The 25,770-nt window shown below is 46.6% G+C and overlaps 1 protein-coding gene across 7 annotated transcripts in view; it reads left to right on the forward strand.

Annotated features, from left to right (window-relative positions):
• PLXNA1 (plexin A1) overlaps positions 1 to 25,770 on the forward strand; it is a 312,844-nt gene that overhangs the window by 245,483 nt on the left and 41,591 nt on the right. For all 7 annotated transcript variants that reach the window (XM_088450221.1, XM_088450220.1, XM_088450216.1 and 4 more), the window contains exons 14-23: positions 169 to 283; positions 995 to 1,131; positions 6,216 to 6,383; positions 7,512 to 7,605; positions 7,775 to 8,014; positions 8,141 to 8,284; positions 8,391 to 8,625; positions 11,189 to 11,331; positions 19,342 to 19,598; positions 24,871 to 24,937. In XM_088450221.1, coding sequence (XP_088306347.1) covers positions 169 to 283; positions 995 to 1,131; positions 6,216 to 6,383; positions 7,512 to 7,605; positions 7,775 to 8,014; positions 8,141 to 8,284; positions 8,391 to 8,625; positions 11,189 to 11,331; positions 19,342 to 19,598; positions 24,871 to 24,937 — 1,600 coding nt within the window. The remainder of the gene's footprint in view (positions 1 to 168; positions 284 to 994; positions 1,132 to 6,215; positions 6,384 to 7,511; positions 7,606 to 7,774; positions 8,015 to 8,140; positions 8,285 to 8,390; positions 8,626 to 11,188; positions 11,332 to 19,341; positions 19,599 to 24,870; positions 24,938 to 25,770) is intronic.

A 25,770-nucleotide genomic window follows, 5' to 3' on the forward strand; every position in this document is an offset into this window, starting at 1 on the left:
TTCAGACGGTAATGCTGTGTTCCCCGATCCATCTAGAAGTATAAGTACACCTCGCCGGGTTATTACTGTGACTTTTGCACGGAGGGAGCTCTCTGCTAAAGAGCTTGCAAACTCAGGTGGGAGGACTGATGTCCGTGTTCCTGATTAGACCTTTCTGTGTCACTGTAGGATCGTGTGTGAGATCGGGGAGGCAAAGCAGCCTCGTAATGCCACAGTTGAGGTGTGTGTGAGAGACTGCTCTAAAGAATACATGACCACTGCACCAAAGTCCTTCACATTTGTGGTAAGTGACCTATCTCTACTCTGTCATCCTCTTCCTCATACTTTCTGGGGTAGGGATGGCCCATCAGTGGTTTAACCATCGATGGTAGAATAGCAAGCCACCATCGATGGCTTTAAACTATTCACTGGATGACCATCGCTGGTTTCACCAACCGATGGTCATCCTTGCCTTTTGACTGACTGGCCCGTAAGCCAATCAGAACTTGAGGGCGGGGCTTTGTGGGTGCCAGGGAGCGGAGCTATGCTCAGTGTCCCGGCACTTGGTAAAACAAACATTCGCTTATGCTTTTAAGGAAACCATCTGGTACTCCCCCTATTCGATGTCAAAAACTTTTGACATCGGCTATAAACCATCCATGATTTTGAATCGTCGATGGCCATCCCTACTCTGGGATGTATCGGGACTAGCCACACCCATAATCAGCCCAGGCCACGCCATTACCCAGACTTGTGGTAAGTGACCTACCTACTCTTTTGTCCTCTTCCTCATGCACTCTCGGGTGTGTCAGGACTAGCCACACCCCTAATCAGCCCAAGCCACACCCACAGCCCACATCTGCCGTTGAGAAAAACTTTGGAATATGGGCTCGTCCCACACTACGGCCGCTTCCGCTGTAATGGAATGAGCGTGATTACCGAAGTATTGGGAATGTTGCGTAATAGTTGTACTGGAGCTTCCTCCCTAACCACAGCTTGTGTATCCGACTTGCAGAGCCCGCATTTTTACCGTGTGACCCCTGCCCGTGGCCCTCTGTCTGGTGGCACCTGGATTACCATTGAGGGAAGCAACCTGAATGCCGGCAGTGACGTGACCATAGACATCGGAGGACGTCCCTGCGGCTTTTCATGGTAGGTCTAACGAGATGTATAGCAGGGAATGGGCACTAGGGAACCCTTATAGCACCTAAATAAATCAGATCATTCTTGTTACACTGTAATATTTGCTACATGGCCAAGATTGGTGCAAGATGGGGCAATAAGTATCCCTACTAGACCGTCATGTATAAAAGAGCTACAGAAATACTTCTCTTAGTTATATAATATAATGGTTTATACAATGACATAGAACTAGAAATACTTGTGGGGAGGAGCTGACGATGGGGGAAGCTTTTCCTCTGTGCATCACACTAGGTATGTATTGGCTGTAACATGAATAGTGGTGTCTAATCAGTTATTGAGTGAATGTAGGGTGTGCATAGGAGGAAAATCTCCCCCCATGCTTCCATAGTCAAATGTGGATGATCACGATGCCTCTTGCAGGGTTCTATAATAGGCAGAAATTAAGTTTATCAACTTGCTCTTGTTGTTTTACATATATCATTAAATAACTGTAAATGTAATTCTGAATCTAAGAAATGTATTATTTTACAATATGTAATTTATACAGATGATAATAAGCCATTAATTTTTACATTAGTGTCAAATTACTGTAATGGTTGTCAAGCTCTTCCCTAGTTACCCAGCAGTGCATGCATAGGCGTATCCGTAATGGGTGCAGGGTGTGTGGTGCACAAGGGCTCCTGGGACCATACACCCATTACCCAGCAGTGCATGCATAGGCGTATCCGTAATGGGTGCAGGGTGTGCGGTGCACAAGGGCTCCTGGGACCATACACCCATTACCCAGCAGTGCATGCATAGGCGTATCCATAATGGGTGCAGAGTGTGCAGTGCACAAGGGCTCCTGGGACCATACAGCCATTACCCAGCAGTGCATGCATAGGTGTAGCCATAATGGGTGCAGGGTGTGCGGTGCACAAGGGCTCCTGGGACCATACACCCATTACCCAGCAGTGCATGCATAGGCGTATCCGTAATGGGTGCAGGGTGTGTGGTGCACAAGGGCTCCTGGGACCATACACCCATTACCCAGCAGTGCATGCATAGGCGTATCCGTAATGGGTGCAGGGTGTGCGGTGCACAAGGGCTCCTGGGACCATACACCCATTACCCAGCAGTGCATGCATAGGCGTATCCATAATGGGTGCAGGGTGTGCGGTGCACAAGGGCTCCTGGGACCATACACCCATTACCCAGCAGTGCATGCATAGGCGTATCCGTAATGGGTGCAGGGTGTGCGGTGCACAAGGGCTCCTGGGACCATACACCCATTGCCCAGCAGTGCATGCATAGGCGTATCCATAATGGGTGCAGGGTGTGCGGTGCACAAGGGCTCCTGGGACCATACACCCATTACCCAGCAGTGCATGCATAGGCGTATCCATAATGGGTGCAGTGTGTGCGGTGCACAAGGGCTCCTGGGACCATACACCCATTACCCAGCAGTGCATGCATAGGCGTATCCGTAATGGGTGCAGGGTGTGCGGTGCACAAGGGCTCCTGGGACCATACACCCATTGCCCAGCAGTGCATGCATAGGCGTATCCATAATGGGTGCAGGGTGTGCGGTGCACAAGGGCTCCTGGGACCATACACCCATTACCCAGCAGTGCATGCATAGGTGTATCCATAATGGGTGCAGGGTGTGCCGTGCACAAGGGCTCCTGGGACCATACACCTATTACCCAGCAGTGCATGCATAGGCGTATCCATAATGGGTGCAGGGTGTGTGGTACACAAGGGCTCCTGGGACCATACACCCATTACCCAGCAGTGCATGCATAGGCGTATCCATAATGGGTGCAGTGTGTGCGGTTCACAAGGGCTCCTGGGACCATACACCCATTACCCAGCAGTGCATGCATAGGCGTATCCATAATGGGTGCAGTGTGTGCGGTTCACAAGGGCTCCTGGGACCATACACCCATTACCCAGCAGTGCATGCATAGGCGCATCCATAATGGGTGCAGTGTGTGCGGTGCACAAGGGCTCCTGGGACCATACACCCATTACCCAGCAGTGCATGCATAGGTGTATCCATAATGGGTGCAGTGTGTGTGGTGCACAAGGGCTCCTCGAACCATACACACATTACCCAGCAGTGCATGCATGGGCGTATCCATAATGGGTGCAGTGTGTGCGGTGCACAAGGGCTCCTGGGACCATACACCCATTACCCAGCAGTGCATGCATAGGCGTGTCCATAATGGGTGCAGTGTGTGCGGTGCACAAGGGCTCCTGGGACCATACACCCATTACCCAGCAGTGCATGCATAGGCGTATCCATAATGGGTGCAGTGTGTGCGGTGCACAAGGGCTCCTGGGACCATACACCCATTACCCAGCAGTGCATGCATGGGCGTATCCATAATGGGTGCAGGGTGTGCGGTGCACAAGGGCTCCTGGGACCATATACCCATTACCCAGCGGTGCATGCATAGGCGTATCCGTGCCGGTGTCTACATTGAAACTCTGCCGGTGAGAGAGGGGCCTGTACAGAGATTGCACACTGGCCCCCTCCTCTATTAAACTGCCCCTGAGTGGATGTGTTCCTATATAAAAAGATGTCATTAAAGGGTACCTCTTACCTGTGTACTGTTGAGGCAGCCATTTTAGGGGTGACACAATACACACGAGAATGCAGCCTTTTAATTGGTTAGGAACCGGAGACATTGCTGGAGCACAAAATGGCCTCCTCCACAGAGGTTAGGCAACAGGTTGGCTCTAAAACAGTAATGTATAAGAATGTAGATGAACAAGGGCTGTATTTGTGCCGACTGCTATATATCATACACACACGTACAGGCAATTTTGTAGTAACAAGAAGTCTCGATCTATGGTAGATCTGAAAATCAAGCAATATTGGGGGTATACAGTTTGGTAACCGACTCATTACAGGATTTCCATCTTTTCAGGCATTTCAGTCATGTACAAGAAAATGAGATTGATAATGAGCGATGGGCTGCGGGAGTGGGGCCTTGGAATGTTACCGCTGTGTCTGTAGAAGGACATTTTCTGCCATAAAAGTGATTGAAATGCATCAGTAAAATGTTCCAAAATCAGCACATTAAAGGACATTTCTAAAAACCGCTCTTGCTTAGAAATCAGCCAGAAATAATACAGAGCGACGGTTTTTATTTTATTTTTAACTGCGCCATATGGATATCCGCCGTTACAATGTCGCGTTTCCTATATTGTGACGTTTACATTGGATTTTATTTGGTGACCTCAGCAGTGAGCGACACTAATATAGAGCTGAAACGCACTTTATATGGAATACTACAATGGTATTGTCTGCGCACAAAGGCCCTTATTCGGAGTCGGTCAGGAATGCCATTTTAAATAGCGATTTTTCACACGGTGCATGCGCGGAATTTCAGAAACTGCGTCTTTTTTTTTTTTTTTCGTCTCAAGTCTGACTTGCAACTAGGATGCGGAGACTGGGGCTGGAATGGGCGTGGAACCGCAGGAAGTGGGAATGCAGTCACAACGAAAGTACAGTAAGGGCGAGGCGTAGACCGGTATCCGCAAATTGAGACTAACATGGTCGCTCAAAAAGTCTTAAACGCAGCCTCCTGGAAGGGTCTGGTTCTGGTGTGAGGTGCAAAAGATTATAATGACGACTGCGTGCGATTGGTCGCAACGGTGAAAATGCACCAGTTTACTCAAATTCAGTAATACAGCAGGAGCGCTGTTTAAATGGCTATTTTACACCCCTCCAGTCGCAGATGTGACGGGCTGCGATTTAGGTCGCCGGGATGCGACTTATCGAAGATCACAAATTGCCATCAAATTTCAGATGGACTCTGAATACGGCTCAAAATGATCAGCTGGTATGGGCAAAACCGCCGCCATCTCCTGGCTGGTAGACATGGCGCGCTATAGCTATAACGAGTATTGAAAACCCAACTTAAATGTTGCAGTCTGTTTTTCTTCCCTATAGGATTTAGTGCTATTTATAGTAGGACTTACACCAGCTCCGTAGATTTATAAGGAAATTACATATTTGTTTCCAAGACCCTGTGAAACTCGCAGCTTTAAGCTTGCCGAGAACCAGGCGCCGGTTTTTATAGATGTCCCTCATTGTGCCTGGTAAACGTGCGTTTGTGTGCGCCATCCCTCGCTCTCAGGCTTTCTTCTGCCGGCTTCTCCCTTCCATAGGATTTCAAGTGCATAATTTCTAGATTACGAATGATAATAGAGCAGGTCTTTAAATATTTTCCTGCGGTAATTGCTGGTTATCAGCGCTAATAGCTGCTGTTTGCAGGGTGAGCGTGTGATACAGTGTGTTAGTTTAGCACAGGCTTTCCATTCTGCCGTTATTTCACAGCTGCCCGGAAAGACGCCATTTGACGCAGATGCCGCTGCTGGCACCTACCGATCACAACAGCCCAGGGGCCCCGAGCTTATGGCCGCTTGTGCCCCCACTGTACACCATGTGTCCATACCGAACGGGTGTTTTCACTGAGAAATCCGCTTCCGTACAAATTACTCTCCGTCAATCGCAACTTTATTCATTTATATATCATTCAGTTCTTGAATTTTTTTTTGTTACTAGTAAGAGCTTTGTGGTTTATTGTAGTTTGTATATTGGTTACGCACTGTTTAATATAAGCCTTGTGGATTGTTCCATAGCTGAGTGTGAGTGTTCTGCGTGTTTAACCGTATGTATGCCTGGTGACCTTCAAGTACACCGTTCCTATTGCAGACAGCAGGCGTACGAGAAATGTCATTTACATAGCAGCCCTTTGCCGAGCGGAACGCTGGCTGCTGCACGGACAAGCCCTGACTAGAGTGATGCCCATCTGTCTGTAGGTGGAAATTCATTCCTGCCTCTGGCCTGTATCTCGTGTCCTAAAAAGCCAGTTCGTGACTCAGTGGGCTGCCAGGTAAATTGGATCTCTCCGTAGTTCTGAAAAAGAGTAGAGTCCGTGCATGTGGTCCAAAGTGTCATTGTCGTACCAGCACAATATATACATTTATTATTTTCAGGGAAACCAGGTGCAGTATGGCGATGCGAAGTGGTACACCGGCAATCGGTAGTCTGTGGATTTTCCTTCTACGTTTTTGTTACATTTTCTTTCCCTTTCTAGGAGGACCGCAAAAGAGATTCGCTGCAAGACCCCCCAGGGCCATAACCCAACGAGCGCAGAGATCAAGATTCACATCAACCGCGCAGAGCTCCGCAACTTGGAGGTGAAATACAATTACACGGAGGATCCCACGGTGCAGAAGATCGAGCCGGAGTGGAGTATTGCCAGGTAATAGCCTTCACACAAACCGACGGGGGACCAGCTTGCTGATACAAGTCACTAGGCATATGGGGAACAGCTTAGCAGTTTGTGGGAGAGATAAAGCACCAACCAATCAGCTCCCAACTGTCATGCTAGAGGCTGTGTTTGAAAAATGACAGGAGGTGATTGGTTGGTAGTTTATCACTCTCTAAGGCTTAGTACATCTGCCCGTGTGTGTGGGTGGTTGGGCATCAGTAGTCTGTTATGGTTGCACCACAGTCTGAGCCTAGTAGACATAGAAACGTAGAATTTGACGGCAGAAAAGAACCATATGGCCCACCTAGTCTGCCCTTTTTGGGTTAGGGATGGGTTAGGTTAGTGTTGGGGGTTGAGATAGGTTGTAAGTGGTTAAGGGTTCTTTGGGTATTAGTGTTAAGGTATTAGAGTTAGGAGTTAGCGCTAGAAAGTTAGGGCATTAAGTTTAGGGGTTTGTTAGAGTCGGGGGTTAAGGTTGTTTGGGTATTAGAGTTAGGAGCTAGTGTTAAGATAAGAGGTTTAAAGGTTTCTTAGGGTCGGGGGTTAAGGATGTTTGGGTATTAGGGTAAGTGTGGGGGAAGGGGTACGTGAACAGATACTCAGGGTCAGGTCACCGAGGTCCAGCTGATGAGAGTATCTAGGATATGACTCCGTAATAGCCACAATATCCAGAACATCTCTTGTCAATTATAGCAGTTAATTCTGCAATTTTATATCCAAAGCTCCTAGCATTTGCCCATATAGCTCTAAGAGATTTGTTAGAGCATTTTGTAGTCCTAACCATGTTCAGCCAACACAAGAAACAATGACAACGATTTAGTTCATATTTTCTGGTCTCAGATGATGATCAGTGTTTGAGTAACTGTTCTGCATATCACACTTGGTACTTTCCACATCTAGCTGACTCCAGGGCCAGCTGACCTTACTGATTGTAAGGAAATAGCTTGTCTGATTATGGCTAACTACAGCTGGTCAGACGTAATACTGTCGTCGTGATCCAAATCAATTCTGACCGTTTCGCTTTCCCACTCTTATTTATTTACAGGCTCTATCCAAACCGGCTTATTTAGTTTGATGGGATTGTTTATTTTATACCTGTTGACAAACCTCTCTTTGCAGTGGTGGAACCCCTCTTACTGTCACTGGGATGAACCTGGCAACTATCAGGGAACCGAAAATTCGTGCGAAATATGGAGACACTGAGCGTGAGAATGTGAGTATTTCCCGGGGCATCATGGGTATTTGTGCCAACCTTGTTAGTTACAGACTTTTGGAAGTATTGTAGGTGTAGAGCGTATCATGGCTCACATCCAGCCTCTGTGAATGCTACCCTCTCCTCTGGTTCATTCCTGACCACCTTCCACCATCTCTTCCCTTCCTAGAACTGCACGGTTCACAACGACACGACCATGGTGTGCCTAGCCCCTTCCATCGAAAATCAGCTGAGGACCCCTCCTGAGAACGGAGACCGTCCGGATGAGATTGGTTTCATCATGGACAATGTCCTAGCCCTGCTTATTGTGAACACGACCAGCTTCACTTACTACCCAGATCCTGTGTTCGAGCCGCTGAGTCTGTCGGGAAACTTAGAACTGAAGCCGAGCTCTCCCCTTATCATCAAGGTTAGCGAGGGTCTTTCACCGGATTACGGGATAAGAACAGCTCTTAACTTGGGCTCTCTTGAACAGCCAGGAAGTTAACCTAAGTGCCCGGCTTATGTCAGGTCTCTGATTCTCTTCTCTCCTTAGGGCCGGAACCTGCTACCAGCTGTTCCTGGGAATTTCCGCCTTAACTACACTGTGCTGATTGGGGATACGCCATGTGCGCTAACAGTGTCCGAGACGCAGCTCCTGTGCGAGTCTCCGAACCTTACTGGACAACACAAAGTAACAGTACGTACAGTTTTTTTTATTCTTTTGTGTAAGCAATTAACACACTTCATATCCTCGTACATCCTTCAATCATCTCTAAGTGACTAACGTCTTGTTGCTCTTTCAGATCAAGGCAGGAGGTTTTGAGTTTTCGCCCGGCACTCTGCAGATCTATTCCGACAGTCTCTTGACCCTGCCGGCAATTATCGGTATCGGGGGAGGAGGTGGACTGCTGTTGCTCATCATCATCATCGTCCTTATCGCCTACAAGCGCAAGTCGAGGGACGCAGATCGCACCCTGAAGCGTCTACAGCTGCAGATGGACAATTTGGAGTCTCGTGTGGCCTTGGAGTGCAAAGAAGGTAAATTGGCCAATATAACCTATGGTCAGAAGGAAACGCACAGTTTATATCTTCCATGTTTACAAAGCCATGTGTCCTTCAAAAAGCCCACAAGTGTCGTAAAGCTGCCCATCTATTGTGGTGGTGTCTCAAGCCATCACTTCATGTCCGTGTCTAGGGCAGATGTTCCGTCTCCTCCATACTCTCGCTCTTGTAGAGCGTTGGCAATTCGGTGCTGTAGAGTGGAAATAACCTCGCTAGGAACCATGTTCTACTCACCCAGGTCTTATGTCCCTTGTCATCCCGTACTTGTATACCAGCTAATGGAGTTGTCGGATTCATGTAACTCCTTTTAGGATGTAACTTTGTTTCTTTATTTGGTACATCTGGCATCAAAGGCCGTTCCTCTGGGAATGTGCGGAGGATACAATACACTAATAGGGAGCGTTATATGATCACTGGCTTCCATTTATATCTTGCTATCCTCTGAGGTGGACCATATAAAAAGCAGAGGAAGAGACGGTAGGGGCTGAGAAACCCGGGGAGTCTCATTATGTGGAGGAAATGTGTGCAGAACCGGGGCCAGGGAGTCTGTGAAGCTCTTGCAGAGAGAGCCTAATTGCCCATTATGTGTCTAACCAGAATGTTGGGTCGTAACCCTGCCAACTGCTGCAGGCCCAGAGCAAAGCTGGCACAGCACAGGAGATGAAGGGAAAAATCTCTGCGCGTATGTGCTGGCTCTGTATGTATAGAGATAGATAGATATATATAGACATAGATATATCTATATCTCTATCGCTATGTACTGTATGTATATATGTGTGTGTGTGTGTGTATATATATATATATATATATATATATACTGTATGTGTGTGCGTGTGTATACATATTTATTCACAGACACAGTATACATAGATACATATGTGTCGTCCTATACCTAGCCTCAAAACACCACGCGGTGCAAGACGCCTGGCGTGAGTGAGCCGCCAGGTCCTGTGCGACTTTTTTTTGTATGTATGTTTGCCCGAAAATGCATCATAGACGCACAAAAGACACTCGGCGCTAGCAGAGTCTAACAGGACCTAGCGCACTGAAAGGGGGCTGTTTGGCGCGGTTGCAGCAATAGTGTATTAGGCTGTATATAGATATATAAATATACGCATACCTACACACATACAAATACCGTACAGAAAGCAATAGATTGTGCAACAGCGGAGCTGGCGGAGCGATATGCTGTAATATTCTACGCCTGCCAGATAAAAGAATGGGCTTTTAATTAAGCGGCGTAGTATCCTCACCCATACTGTGCCTCCGTGTACAGATAAGGGATAAGCCCTTGCCTGCTGCCCCTCTTCAGCTGCCTCCCCCTCCCCCTTTCCTCCGCTCTCACCACTATTTCTAAGCATCTGACAGCTCGGGAAAGTTCCCCTCTCCCGGGCGCAGCTACGTAATTGTAATCGAATTCCTTTCAGAGATCTGTGTCTCGTGTACCTGATGCAGTCACCGTTACACCTGCGCCTCCCTAGATGGCGGGCAGCGACAGCTCTCCCTGTAGCGGAGATTGCTGGTGATTTGCGGCACCTGATCCCGTTTTGTTCGGTGAAAATTGTGGCTGAGATCCGGTATGAAGGGAAAATGGCGCGCTGTGTTCTGAGGAATAACGCGTCCTGTCACTTTCTGTAATCTGTTTTTCACAACTGTATTTGTTCCTTAACAAAAAAGAGAGACAAGAATTCCCATTTATATAGACGTTCTAACAAACACATAACGTATCCCACACCTGGCGCCAACATGGCCAATAAAAATGAACGCCGTAGTATCCTGTTATTCATTACTGCTCTGCAATAAATTCCTGCCATCTCCTAATCAGCGACCGCTTTTACCTGCTGGCTACGCGCCAACATTTTGCGGATCGCACCAGCGTTCACTAGTCCCATCACGCGCTCGCGCCGCAGACTTGTCGCCGGTTGGTAGTGATCTGACAGGCCGTATTATTCCGAACAAACTCCACTTTAATCCTGTATATAGTTGCGCTCTGTCTTTTCCGTGTTGCGTAGTAACCGCATGAGATGTATATACGTTAGGATAAATTGCAGCACAGTGTATAGGCTCATCAGACTCCTGATCTGCACAACCTGATACCGAGGAAAGTACTGATTAGGAGGAAGGTTCGTCCCCCCACCATGTTACAGCCAGCGGCTTACTCACAGGATTAAGTTATTACAACCAGAGAGGTATCCTGCTCCCTCTTATCTCCTATCAGCGTCTCGGATTATCCAAGGATCAGGCAAAATGTTTATTTGGAGGTAATGAAATCCAGCAGATTTAAATCTTCGGTTAATCAGACATGGAGGTGTAAAATCGTATTTTATCAGGTTTTCATTAGAACAAGCCCTAAAATATCTTTATTTGAAAAGGTTTCCAGAGCACAAGAACGCAAAGCCTTTTACACCAGAAAACGTGGGGAGATCACCTTCGGGCCTGGTCGTGCTGCAGTTGTCCAGTTCCCATGGAATTGGAGAAGGCCGCAGGGAGACTATGGCCAGACCGAATGTTACCCTATGTCTCTGTTCTTTTCTTGCAGCCTTTGCTGAGTTGCAGACTGACATCCATGAGCTAACCAACGACCTCGACGGGGCCGGAATCCCTTTCTTGGACTACCGTACCTACGCCATGCGAGTCCTTTTCCCTGGCATCGAGGACCACCCTGTTCTCAAGGAGATGGAGGTAAGGGATCCTTGGGTGCTTGTCTCATTTCTGCAGAGAGCCTGAAACACTCTGCGGCTTCCCGTCGCTGGGCTTTCAGGACGGCAAAATGCTTTGTTCAAAATTAATAGGAAAAAGAAACATTGCGTGTGTCTAATTTAGGCGCTGGACTGAAATATCCTGCTCATTATACTGCTATTGTCGAGCGGGGTAAAAAGACAACAGAATGAGATGTGCTGGCAGCATGCGATACAGGGAAGGGGGTAATCTGATATTTTTTTTCTGATTGCCACCATTTGGCAAATAAAAATGCAGGAGGCTGCAAAACTGTGTTGTAACCTGTAGCAACAGATCCCAGCATTTGTTTTATATAATCGTAGAAAATCTAAGCAACGATCTGATTGGTTGCTGCTGGGTCCTAGCGCATTCCCTGGGCAGTTACCTCCGCACCAGGCCTCGTCAATGTCCGCTAGCTCATCGGCACAAACCTCGTATGCAGCCTGTCCGGATTTGTTGGAAATGTTTTATTTTCTCATAGTTGCCGCTGGGAATAGATTTAGGTTTTTATGTGACTTTTTGTTTTTAGGGTTAGATGGAATGAAGTGCGAGCCTCCCGCAATGTTCTCCATTGCGCAATTCTGGCAGTGGCTGCCCATAAAACGGGGGTTGTTGTTTTTACTCACCCACAAATTGCCATAAACATCCTGCAAGGCTACAACGGTACCTCACTCTTAGTAAAATCGTCCCCATAGGAATTTCTTTGTTTGCTCCTATAGTTTTACCTAGCAACAACGGTCTGTGTCAGCATACTGTGGCACAAGAACTACAAGTCCCAGGACGTGCCGCAAGCCAACTGTTAACAATTCCATGGCAGATATTCTGATGTATTATTGACAATGTGACTGTCCCGACTTAATGATCAGAAATAGAGCCACGGCTTGGGGTAGAGTCACCTTATGGCAAAAGGTGCCATCTTTATTCAAAAGTCAAGATTTATTGGAATTTCTGGTAAAGAATAACCCTCCCCTGCAGCCAGCATTGCCTGGGAGCCCTGACTAGACAGTGTGTAAGGCATGTTACCTAATGAGCTGCCAGTGAGTTTCATCCTGTAAACGATCTAATGTGCTTATTGGTTAGAAGTTGGTCTAGGCTTGTGGATAATCCATTGCACTGTATGAATGTAGGTTGGTCTATTCCTGTGATTCCATTGTGCTGATTGGGTGCAGGTTGGTCTATTCCTGTGATTCCATTGTGCTGATTGGATGCAGGTTAGTCTATTCCTGTGATTCCATTGTGCTGATTGGGTGCAGGTTGGCCTATTCCTGTGATTCCATTGTGCTGATTGGATGCAGGTTAGTCTATTCCTGTGATTCCATTGTGCTGATTGGGTGCAGGTTGGTCTAGTCCTGTGATTCCATTGTGCTGACTAGGTGCAGGTTGGTCTAGTCCTGTGATTCCATTGTGCTGATTGGGTGCAGGTTGGTCTAGTCCTGTGATTCCATTGTGCTGACTAGGTGCAGGTTGGTCTAGTCCTGTGATTCCATTGTGCTGACTAGGTGCAGGTTGGTCTAGTCCTGTGATTCCATTGTGCTGATTGGGTGCAGGTTGGGTCTAGTCCTGTGATTCCATTGTGCTGATGGGTTACATGTTGACCTAGTCCTGTAATTCCAATGTGCTGATTGGGTGCAGGTTGGTCTATTCCTGTGATTCCATTGTGCTGACTAGGTGCAGGTTGGTCTAGTCCTGTGATTCCATTGTGCTGATTGGGTGCAGGTTGGGTCTAGTCCTGTGATTCCATTGTGCTGATTGGGTACAGGTTGACCTAGTCCTGTAATTCCATTGTGCTGATGGGGTACAGGTTGGCCTAGTCCTGTAATTCCATTGTGCTGATGGGGTACAGGTTGGCCTAGTCCTGTAATTCCATTGTGCTGATGGGGTACAGGTTGGCCTAGTCCTGTGATTCCATTTTGCTGATTGGGTACAGGTTGGCCTAGTCCTGTAATTCCAATGTACACATAGGCTACAGGTTGGTCTAGTCCTGCAATTAGATGTGTCCGTAGTCTACAGGTTGGTCTAGTCCTGTGATTCCATTGTACAATTCTGCAGGTTGGTCCTAGCCCTGTGATTCCTATGTGCCGATAGGCTACAGGTTGATCTAGTCCTGTGATTCCAATGTGCTGATTGGCTGCAGGTTAGTTTAGTCCTTTAGACATTCCAGTGTGCTGATTGGCTACAAGTTGGTCTATTTTTGTAAACTTCAACGTGCTGGTTGGTTCCAAGTTGATCAGGTCCTGTGAAGATGGTAATGTGCTGATTGGATTGTGCTGATGAGATAATCTAGACCTATGTAGGTTTTACTGCTCTTACGGCCAGGCCTTTGAAAGCTCTGATTGGTTGAAGGTTGGTCTAGCCCTTTTTTATATTCTAACGCGGTTTTGTTTGCTTTTTTTTTTTTTTACAGCAGTTTCTCCAGAAACGTGTGCAGCAGTATTGTGTGCTCCTTTACACATTATATTTCTATAATTCCGGATTAATGTGAGGCTATACCCCAACACCGGAGATCATGTTGATATTTACCCGCTTTACCCTCGGTCACTGCCAGGGGTTCTGTTATACAACGCTGTATATAGGTCACACCGATGGAAGGTTATACAGGTAGACCTAGTGATAACACAACCAAATAGCCAAAGCCCCCTTTCCCGGAGATCAGACCCTACTTTAAGTACTAGACTATTTGCCAGTAAATTCCAGTAGAAGCCAATAGACTCAGAGGAAATGCGTTTATAGTTAGAGTTCATATAAAATATTGATAAAATAGAAAACAATTTGTTGTCAAGGAGTCTTCTCCCCCCCCCCCCCATAATCACGCAGCATTTAAAAGCTGCATTGTACTATATGAAAAATGAGTCTGCTTCATGACATATGTCTATTGAGTCCAGCATATACCATTAAACCAGCTCTCTGACTCTGTAACATCTATAGCATTTCCAATAAAGACAGATGCAATTAAGTGTCTTACATTTTCTGCACTTGTTTCATAGTTCGATATGTTTAATAGCTTTCTAAATTTACTTTCAAAACCCAGCTTGTAAAACAAATGACAAATTCTCCTGGTCATATAATCTGCGAGGTGCTCCAATGAATCAGTCTGGGTTTCGGTAATTGGGGAGAATCTTTTCCAGACAATTTGCAGATGTGCGGCCTCAACATTTGCCTAGAAAAAAAAAAGAGACATCTAATATACATACATAGGTACTGTATATAGCTTGTGGGACAACAGGAAAAATGTGAAACCACCTGAGCCATTGACGGACATCAATCATATCATCACCGGCTTCCACATGTGGCTGGCTCTTGCTAAGCAACTAACATCTGGGCTGCTCTATTTGCTTATGATTAGGTTCTAGCACAGCTGTAAGAGTTGGACCTCAGGGACTTTGGAAGAGGGGTGATTGGTGAGGTGTCTCCGGCAGAAGCCTGAACTCTGAGAGAGAAACCGTTTCAGCAAAGACCAATAATAGGTGAAAGTGCGTTACTCCGTAGTGTCCTCTATGGATTCATTTGAAGTCAAAACCGATCTATTGACTGCAAATTGGCACTTGTGGCAAGAGTATTCCATTTAATCAAGCACATAATCCTAGATCAGGATAGCCTACCTGGGGATCACCGTGTAGTGATCATAGCACCGATTACCTGGGGATCATGGTGTAGTGATGGGAGGAAATTACTGCTCATAGCACCTGGAGATTACCTGGGGACCACCATGTACAGATAGGAGAAGATCACTGCTTATAGCATGGGGATGACATGGGTACCACCGTGTAGTGACGGGAGGAAATTACTGCTCATAGCACATGGGAATTACTTGGGGACCCCCAATGAAGTGATGGGAGGAGATCACTGCTTATAGCATGGGGATTACCTGGGGACCACCGTGTAGTGATGGGAGGAAATCACTGCTCATAGCACATGGGGATTACCTGGGGACCACCATGTAGTGATGGGAGATCACTGCTCATTGCACCTGAGTACAATGCAGTGGACCTCCGTCTAGTGATGGGTGGAAATCACTGCTCAAAGCACCTGGAGATGACTCAATTGACCACCGTGTAGTGATGGGAGATCTCGTCAGATGAATGTTCCTTCACCTTGTTCTCAACACACAGATACAATTCTGTAGTCCTGTCCAAAAGTGTGGTCAGCCGGTGGCTTGATGTTTTTCCATTGATGTTATCCATATATTATGGCCCTCACACTCCCCAGACTGAACCCACTTGTGCATTTATGGAGTATTACGGACACCAGTTTATGTCGTCATCAACCGGGCAACAATGGAGTGACTTTCTTATGGAAGAATCTGGCTTTATCGTTCCTGCTCAATGCCGTGGTGCATACAGGTGGCAGTGGCCGAATACCATAATAGTGACTTCATAGGGACAGAAATATCAATGCACTCTAGGAATACAAAAAGAACCAATATGATTAGCACTACAAGTGGGTCCAACTCTAGCACAGTACAAATATGAGACACACACACACACAAACACATATAATACAGATAGTGGACAGAAAAATGCAAACCCCAATATAAAGTCACTTAACCCCACTATAATATCCTGCTATGTGGAGGTCTGGGATTGTTTTAGTTGACACTGGACACATGTTGTAATTTGCAGTCTGTTAGTTGCTCATCTGTTTTGCCTTGAACAAATATCGTAAATCCTGAGAATGTTTTTCCGCTCAGACTGGCAGGCTGATATCACCTTTGATTAGGGGTGGGCAGTGGCCCACCCAGCCGTTGTAGAACTGCACATCCCAGCATGCCCTGCCACAGTTTTGCTATTTGACCATGCAAAACTGTTGCAATGCATGCTGGGATGTGTAGTTCAACAACAGCTGGAGGGCCGCTCATTTGCCCACGCCCTGCCTTAGATGTTGCTTGTGAAATATTACTGCAGGTTCTGAAAAATGCGCCACAACAATTTGTAACAAAGGTTCATAATCTAAAATCCTTCTCTTCCTCCCCCCGGCCCTCAGCTAACCATCAAGGAGCTTCATAACTGACTGGCTCAGGTCGGGTTGCACTCTCTGGGTAACAGGCAAGATGACATTTTTTTAGGAGAGAACCACTAGAGGAGCTCATCTGAAAGTGATAAGTTACAGTATGGTGAATTTTATATATTAGTATTACAAGGAGGCCCTTTCACGTTGGTTAAAACTGTGGTTTAGATGTTGTGGCCCTTTAATCCTAGAACAGTTAGTTTGTGGGTTTATGTAGAGATACGTTTGCTTAGCGCTTCTGCAGACAACTTGCTAGGAAATCAGACCTGCAGGGATCGGTGGCTGCCGTCTCCCATAGAGGTTTTTACCGAGTCTCTTCCTGCTCTTCACACTGCAGATTTAGCACGTTCATCCTAAGAAGCAGCCGGGCTCGCATGTCTCCCGCTCTTCCCCAAAGACTTAGAAATGGAGACCGTTCTCTCCTTCTAATGATTAGACAGGATGACATGCCACAGACATCTAGGGAATTTATTCTCCTTTCTTGGCTATAATCCTAACATTTTCTTAACCACTGAATCCCTTGTACTCTGACACCGCTCTTGCATAAGGGTGATGGAACGCGCGCGCTATTCAGACTTCAGAAGCACCTATGCCTAATTGTTTCTAGCGTTTGTTTCGCAGACGGGAACGTGCAGCGATTTACGGCTCACAACGAGCGCTCATATGCTTCGTGTCACGGATTGCTCAAATAAACGGATTTCAGTGGTGGAGCGTTTTCTTTTTAAATATATATATATATCGAGCGCTTTGGACACTTGGCTGGAACGTAGCCGGTCTGTGGGCCTGATTCAGCAAGGATCGCTATTCTGCTAGAACGCACGCAGCGCAGTTGCTAATATTAGCTGTGAAATGCAAATGTTTGCAATCGCATTGTGCTCACAGCTTACCATAAGGACACCCACTTCCCCTTACATCCGTATACTTGGGCAACATAGCGAAATAATCGGTAACATCGGAGCCATACGCACAGGTAAGGCAGGTCAGACCTCACTCAGGAATTGCCAACTATGAGCCCTCGGGTTGCGTAAGGCATCGTAGTGGATAATTTATGCACGCCCCTGCAACGGTGCTGCAACGCACTGGCACGCCTGCGTTCACCCGACCACCCCCCCCTTCACCACCCACAAACGGCACTTCCTGTCGTCCATGCATTTCCCATCGCAATTGCTAGTTCGCGCACTGCAAATTAATCGACTGATTGCGTGCGTCTTTGCTACTGCGATGCTTGCTGAGTCAGGCTCTGTGTTTTTTTTAAAAACACTGGAGAATTGAAAGTACTTGTGCCACTTCCCCTCTGTCACTCGTATACGGTCGGTGCCTTATTTCAGTTGCGGTGCCGCTTAAAGTCGGCTAAGTATCCGATCACATCCCTTTATAAAGCATAGATTGTTGCAGCTGATTAAACTCTAAATCCTGCGGAAGCTGAACATTCTCTTCGCATAACGTCTAATAAACATTACCGGATCTATAATGGGTACACACACTGCACCCACATAATTATACTCACCTCTCCAGAGGCCCATGTTGGCGCTGCATCATTAGAGGAAATCACCAGGAAAATGACAGAAAGGTCATTTTACTGGAGACTTGCACATACGCAGTAGACAATTCACTGGGACCATGGCGTGGCTGCCATTTTCCCGGAGACCTACGCATGCGCAGTAGGAAAATCACTGGGACCATGGCGTGGCTGCCATTTTCCCGGAGACCTACGCATGCGCAGTAGGAAAATCACTGGGACCATGGCGTGGCTGCCATTTTCCCGGAGACCTACGCATGCGCAGTAGATTCTGGCGCAATGCAGAGAGGAGGGGACCGACATGGAGCCTGCACACGGGACCCCTTCTCTCTTAAATCACCCTGCTAAGAAATGTCCTGTGTTGAAACCTAATATTAAATTACACTTACTGTGTGATTGGTTCTGAAATGTTGTTTTTGGTAAATATGACATCTAATTGTTTGAAGCTTACAGGAATGTGATGGCCCGCCATTGTGTGTGTTATACGCCAAATGTTTTTCGTGCACCATTTTGTACCAGCGTTACCCCCAACATGTCTTATACACTGATGCAGAGTATAACGCTCGTTGACAAGGTGGAAGGGGTTAAGTGGCGATAAATTACACTCTCACTCGCTTTTAGAGCGGCAGCTGGACTTCCAGTAAAAACAGTTCAATGACTTTATAACTCTGAGAGCAATCAGATCCTGCTGAATAAGACCGCCTCGTGCCGGTGGGCTGCGAGTAAGTGAATTGAGAGAGGCTGTTCTCCAAATCTCTGCAGGAGAACCTGTTATGTGCAATTTGCACCCTAGTAAAAAAAAAAAACACTTGGAAAATTCAGGCTTTAATGCCCAATGAATATATTATGAATACGCCAGTGATTAATATACCAGCTGCCAGGGCCTTTCTAGAGCCTTTTTTTTTTTTCTTCTTCTTGCAAAGGTTGAAGACTCTTGAACTATACAAAACCGGGGTGATAATTTTACTTAATGGTTTTATTAATCAGCGACACAGAATGGATAAAGTCACAGGGAGCAAGCAGAGAGAATGTCTGTACCGTGATTGGTGCAGGAGTCCCCCCCCCCCCCCCCCCCACGTTCCTGTTCCATTAAAAGTGGCCTTTGTTAAAATGTGTCACTCTATCGGTTTGAATTTACACTCACCTGTGCGTAATGGTTCAATACACTCTTCAGCTTCGTTCTCAGTGATTCAACTACAGCGGCACTCTGTAAGGGGCATTGAATTGCTGTATAAATATAGGTTATGACATGCAAACGTTTATTGCTGCCGTTATCACCTGTACAGAAAAGGCTTTGATCTTCGAGAGGTGCGCTGAATAGACAAGTACAGACTGGCAGGCTTGTGCACTTGGGTGCCCACATTCATATTTCATTGCTACACATAGAACAATTGATTTTCTAAATAATATACTGCGTAATATCACTCATCAGCGTGCGTTCCTATCCACAGGTACAAGCCAATGTAGAGAAGTCTCTAAACCTATTTGGGCAGCTCCTGAACAAGAAGCACTTCCTCCTGACCTTCATCCGTACCCTGGAGGGCCAACGCAGCTTCTCCATGCGCGACCGCGGAAACGTGGCCTCCCTCATCATGACCGCACTGCAGGGGGAGATGGAATACGCCACCGGCGTCCTCAAACAGCTCCTCTCTGACCTGATCGAGAAGAACCTGGAGAGCAAGAACCACCCGAAGCTGCTGCTGAGGAGGTGAGTTCCTGTTGCCCGGTGCCAACGTCTAGTTTTATGGGTCGCTGCTTAGAGGTTTCAGCCCGTTTTGGACTTGCTAATTGCCAGGACGGCTGGTACTGTATCTGTATTCAACTTTTCATCAATGCAATTTTAGTCTTCATTTTAGCACTTTTCACACCTCGTGCACAGCCTCTTTCCTGTCTGGGGGTGTCTCACTCTGCTCTGGTGCTTCTAGCACACATTGATCTGTATATCAGAACTTTGTTAATCAGCTGAGTGTGCTAGAAGCACCAGAGCAGTGAGTGACACCCCAGGCAGGATGGAGGAACTGCAGGGGATGTGACAGGTGCAGGGTGCTAGAATGAAGACTACGATTTAATGTAACCTGTATCTGTTAGATGGATATTTTTGGTTTTACAAAAACAGGCCTTTGCTCAGTTGGACTTGTTAGACGGTAAATCCTTTAACCACTTAATTACTAAAAACTTATTTAAATATTTTTATAATATTCCCCGTGTCCATAGGCCCCCATTGTAGCATTACCTCCCGCCCCCCTGGACAATAGATCCCTCAGTGCTAAAAGATCCCCAGTAGAATTACACCACCCTCTGGTAATAGATCTCCAGTGGCATAATTACCCCCATCTATTATCCATAGCCCCCATTGTGGCACAACTACGGCTTATCCTTATATTGCAAGAAAAAGAAAAGCCAATGAGAAACAAAATTCCATCCGCTTTCAGCAACACAAAAAGTCTATTTGAGGCCTCGTTCCCAGTTTTGTGTCGGATAAAGGAAAATTCGATTCTGACCCAGAGAAGAAATCTGGTTTGGATCAATGTCCCATCAGTCATTTATAAATCCTGTATCTTTATAGAAAGCGGACAATAATCTGTGTAACAATCTGCTGGGCTTTAAAGAAGACACACATGGTCCATGTGTTGTGGTTATCTAATGGCCACGAAAATAAACCCGGGAGGACCGTTTTCTCTGAACGTGGATTTCCCCTTTAAAATAAAATACCATTACAGAGGAATGAGGCATTGGCAGAGACGGCGCCTTGGTTTCTCCGTTACGGAGCGGCTGAGTGTCTCAGCGCTGCTCATCAGCCAAGAGACTGCAGGTCCCAGAGATGACGACCCATCACTTGTCCGATTCCGTATCCCCAGCACAATGCTCCACGAATGCGAAGATGATTAAAAAGGTGTCTGAAAGAAATCAATCCCCACACAGAGCCAGCGCTGAAAGAAGAATTAAACACAATCAAATCGATTTCCGAATGCAAAAGCAGAGGTTCTACTAAAAAATACATTATCTTCATTAATTCAATATCTTCCCATCCTCTTTCTATTGATCACAGGCTTGGTGACATAAATTGCACTTCAAGGCTCTGTGACCGTCGGCTTTGGCTGTAAATGAAGCTCTTAATGCTTATTTATTGCTTTCTTTCTACCTATCTGTGTCAGCGCCTTGCAGTGCGGCTGAAAGCAGTCATCTGCACACAGGAGCTGTTCAGGGATATTACACGGTTCTGCGTGTGACCGCGCGCGTTTCTCTGGCTGCCTCTGCGTGTACTGAGCAGCGATGAGGAGTAATAATAATAGCACATTATATTGCTACATGCAATTATTATAGGCTTACTTAAATGTGTAGGAATCGTTATTTTCTTTGTGTGCTGTGGTGCTTTGTTAGTATTCAGATAACGTACTAGCTGAGTTCTTTTCTATCTAGGCTGGTGGGCTCTTCACTGGTCTTTACAGTGGCTCCCAGAACTAGGGAAGCCGTCAGCAGAACAATCCGACACAGGGTAGCGATTTCCCCGCCAGTGTGCCGTGTACACACGCAAGGATGCAACTGGTCTTCAGTCCATTGTTTTTATTGAATTGGTCACATACTGGCATATTCTTCCCTGCCAATATCCGTCAGTCACCTTATCGGTCTGCATGTGTTTACATGACCCAAAAACGGGAGAGTCACCAAGTAACTCCCGATACTGGGCGCACACAAAGCTTTCGAAAGACCGAAATCTTTGAGAACGTAGACTCGCCAAGACGCATCATCCGCGATCATCTTTTCCCGGTGGTTGGTGCTTGTGTGTGTGTGCGCGCACAGATGACGCAGGTTGGACCGAAGACTGTTGCATAATTGGTCTTTTGAACCCTGTTGAGACAACGCTCTCTCCTTTCCCACTAGCCGCACGTATTCAGGGATATAGGTCTTCCAAGATAAGATTTGCATTGTAGACCTTGCACAGTTTTTGTATTCCTTCTTTGGATCTTTTCGGTCTTTTATAGATCTCCATAAAAGGGAATTATCCAGAACTGAACACACTACTCACAAACAAGAGCTTATTAAAGCTCTACACATTATAATCAGAAAAGGCTCCGGCTACTGTGATCTCTGCCCGGGCAGGCGGCAAGACTCCTGCAAGTTTTATGACTGGACACTACGCCTGTACGTACATGGGTAAGAGAGATCTGAACATTGGCGTGACCTGACACAATGATTAGCGGTGAGATGTGGTGCGATCGTTAACGTACGTCATCGCCTACTTACCTGCGGTAAGGTCGGCTGGTATTCTTCATCTAGCTCTTGCCGGGACAGCTCCAGGATACCTGTCCCGGCACAGTCGTCATTTCCAGGTTTGTCTCCCATGTCTGCTGCGGACACTGATAATACATATGGGGACCCTAAAGTGACGCGCTAAAGCCTCCAGAAACTTCAGCTTTTCAGATGTTTTACAGCAAAATTGCTCTGATACATCTCACCCAAACAGATTTGTCGACAGGTTTTCTATCTTTGGTGAATACTCAAACTGCGGGTTACTGTTACATTGAAACATTACTTGATCTGGATTACACCAATGGTTCTGTATCAGGTAGCTATAATACAGCATCCACTGCCATCCTGAATGACACTACTATCAATGTACTATCGCTACACCAAACTAAGCGCAAACAGTTTATATAATCTCCGGGTCCAGCAAGTCTCCCAGCACAGTTTGTCATTGGCAGCTTCTCCTTTTTCATGAAAAGTGGTTGAAGTTTGAGAACGTTCTTGGTATCGTTCTATTTGACATAGTCATGAAAAGCTGCACGTGGGTCAGGAGAGTTCCCATGCGGTGATCCTAGTGTGTCCTCACTTGTATCCACTTGTATCACCGCCCCGGGCAGCAGGGCACATCTGTCTCGGATGAATCTGGTTTCTCCTCATCTGTTTAGCAGACAGCAGTCTGAGATGAGAGATCCTGGTGTTCCTGCTTGTCCACAGTTCCTCCCATCTGTTCCTCATCTCCTTGTCCTGGCCCGAGGTGCTGACAGTGCTCTGGAAGGTTTCTCCCTGTCTCCTGGTAACTCTATCTCTCTGTACATACAGATATACCGCAATGGAGCGATCTCCGGCCATAGCTGCTGCGGTCATTGGGGTGGCAGACTGTGGCTTCTGTACGTTCACACTTCAGTTGTGGTTTCTGTAGTTCAGAAATCCTAACACTGAAATTTATTTAACTTCAATTTATTTGATCTTTGTGGCAATGTTTCGTATTTCTCTGCCAGACTTATTGGCGTCAAGAAAGTATGGACTAAAAGTTGTTTATTTTATGTAGTCGAGGAACTTTAGCGGCCTATAAGTATTTATGGCCATTGTAACCTATTTGCAACTCTAAATCACCCCCTTTGTCTGCAATGAAATCCTCACATTGACCACATTGTACCAATATGGTTATAGATTTGATATTACTGTGCCTGCTCCTGAGCATAGTGTTATGAAGGTTACAGGTGGAACCGCCTTATCGGGTGCCGTGTGGTTTTTAGTATGGTTGCTCACTCTCCTGGGATCGGGGATGAGACCTCCTGGTAGAGAGGATACACATGGTGGGCCGGGATCATGCCACAAATTCCTGCCCATCCCAGTGACCGAGTGGGTGTGATGCCACAATTACCATCATCCAAGGTTTTGCTACCATCCAATCTATTTACATCATCAACCCTGTTTACCACGCATTTCACTGGTTTAGGCAAGGCTGCATGACTCGTTTCGTGGCAAAGACCCGTCCATCTCTGATCATACCGATCTCCAAGTTAGGTATGTAGAGTGGGCAAGTATTTTTGCTAAGAACTGTCTCTTCTCTTTATATTCCTGTTTTTTTTGTTTTTTCTTCTGGTTGGGTCCAACACAGAGGATGTTCTGCTGTAGATTTCCCGTAAATTCCAGTTTAAATGCATTGTAGCCTTTGAAATAAAGATTACCCAGAGACTATCGGGCTTAAAGCACCCAGATATATGATCAAATGGTCTTTAGTCCATTAGCAGAGACAGCAGTGTTGCCATGTTTTGCCCTGGGTACTGTGTGATGCTTAACCAAATTCAGCACCACCTCTCCCCCAGGACCAAAAGGATTAAGCTATGTGATCTGCGTCTCCCCGAGCCGATACCATTTAATGGCGCATGAATGCATCTCATTATAGTGATTCCTGGCTGGTTAAAGTGATCTCCCCTTTGATGTCTGGTTCCTTCATTGCTATTACAAAACTATAGTCTGCAGTTTGTAGGCTCCCTGGGGCGGACTCAGGCTGAGAGTAGAAGGAAGGTAATTTATATTGAGATCAATGAAAAGCTGTTCGCTGCCTCTGGGTGGCTTGTTGATTATTATAAATCCCACGTTTGTGCGATGCCACTGCTGAAAGTAACACCAACTGGCTCAGGTCTTAAAACAGGTCTCCATTATGCCATCCACACACCAAGGACCACCAGCTTTTATTAGATACCAAGTACCGGACCAGCGAGGCTAAGCCGAGTCTATCTGTATCACCCTCCTTTCTGGGAAAGCAAGTTTTATGTTATTTGTAGAGGAAAACGCGTCCTAATGAAAAGGATTACCTTTACAGAGCATTTGACAGATAGAGATCCCTCTGCCTGAGGTAAATTACACTGCATCTGACTCCTGCGGCGGCCATTTTGTGGCTACACCCAGAAACCTGAAATTCAGCCTGTCCAAGTGACATGAAGGAGGCTCTTTATGGTCTGACCCAATATTCACGTGCATGCAGCCTGACTATTCACTAAGAACCAGTCACCATGACGTGACTACGGCGTACAGTACACGGAAGGCTGCACGCCGGTACATAATGGTTCAGTCGGCAAAATGACTTTTCGGCGGTGCAGGCAGCAGGTGCACACTGTCACTTTCAGACATGGGAGTACTCTTGTTTTTATTGACCATGGTGCCGCTATTTGTTTCCATAAATAGGTATTTTCTTTGTATAACCCTCCTCCCTTTTTGTTTTCTCTCAGAACGGAGTCTGTGGCCGAGAAAATGCTCACAAACTGGTTCACGTTTCTTCTGTACAAGTTCTTAAAGGTAAATACTGTTCTATTCTATTAGTACGTGATGGTCAGGGCAGTAACGCTACTGGCAGAGGTATCTGAGGAGGCATCTGCATCATTTCTGTATGAGGGATGTACACTACATATTCATCTATTGCCGATGTATTCATAATACCCCTTTCACATCGCTAATGGCTGGTCGCACCCGGGATTTGTGCACGCGTTGATCCCGGGTGCAACCTGCCTGAGACCCCTTCCAGACTGGCGGCCCGACCCAGCACTAATGCCGGGTCGATGATGTCACCGCCGTTGCTGCTGAACCGGTGCTTGGAGATGAGATCACCGACCCAGGTTACCCGTTCACACCGCACCACGAGCCAGCTCGCTACCTGAGTTGAAATGCTGGGCTCGACCTGGGTTATTTCAACTGGCCCCTTTGACATTGCACGCTCATGCGGAGTAACCCGGGTTATTGGATGGCAGTGTGAGGGGATTAGTAAGAACAGCTCGTTTACAATTTTGCAGCCAGAGAAAGATCATTTTGTAATTCTCTTCATTTTGCTGTACCCTACGCCAAAAAACCCACCCTCTGAGGCAGCGGATTCAGTCTTGCCACATACCTGGTTAATAGGGGTGTGACACCAGATGGTCGACAGGGAAAAAATGTCAACTGACAAATGGTTGACAGGGCCAAAAGGTCAACGCAAAACTGGTCGACTTTTTTTTTTTAACACCAACTCTTCCCGTAGTACCTGATCCAAACCGTCCCCTCCCCCTAGTGCCCAACCCTAACCCTCCCCCTAGTGCCCAACCCTAACCCTCCCCCTAGTGCCCAACCCAAACACTCCCTCTAGTGCCCAACCCTAA

The sequence above is a fragment of the Taudactylus pleione genome, unplaced genomic scaffold (genome assembly GCF_031769625.1).
Source record: "Taudactylus pleione unplaced genomic scaffold, aTauple2 ptg000512l, whole genome shotgun sequence".
NCBI lineage: Eukaryota > Metazoa > Chordata > Amphibia > Anura > Myobatrachidae > Taudactylus > Taudactylus pleione.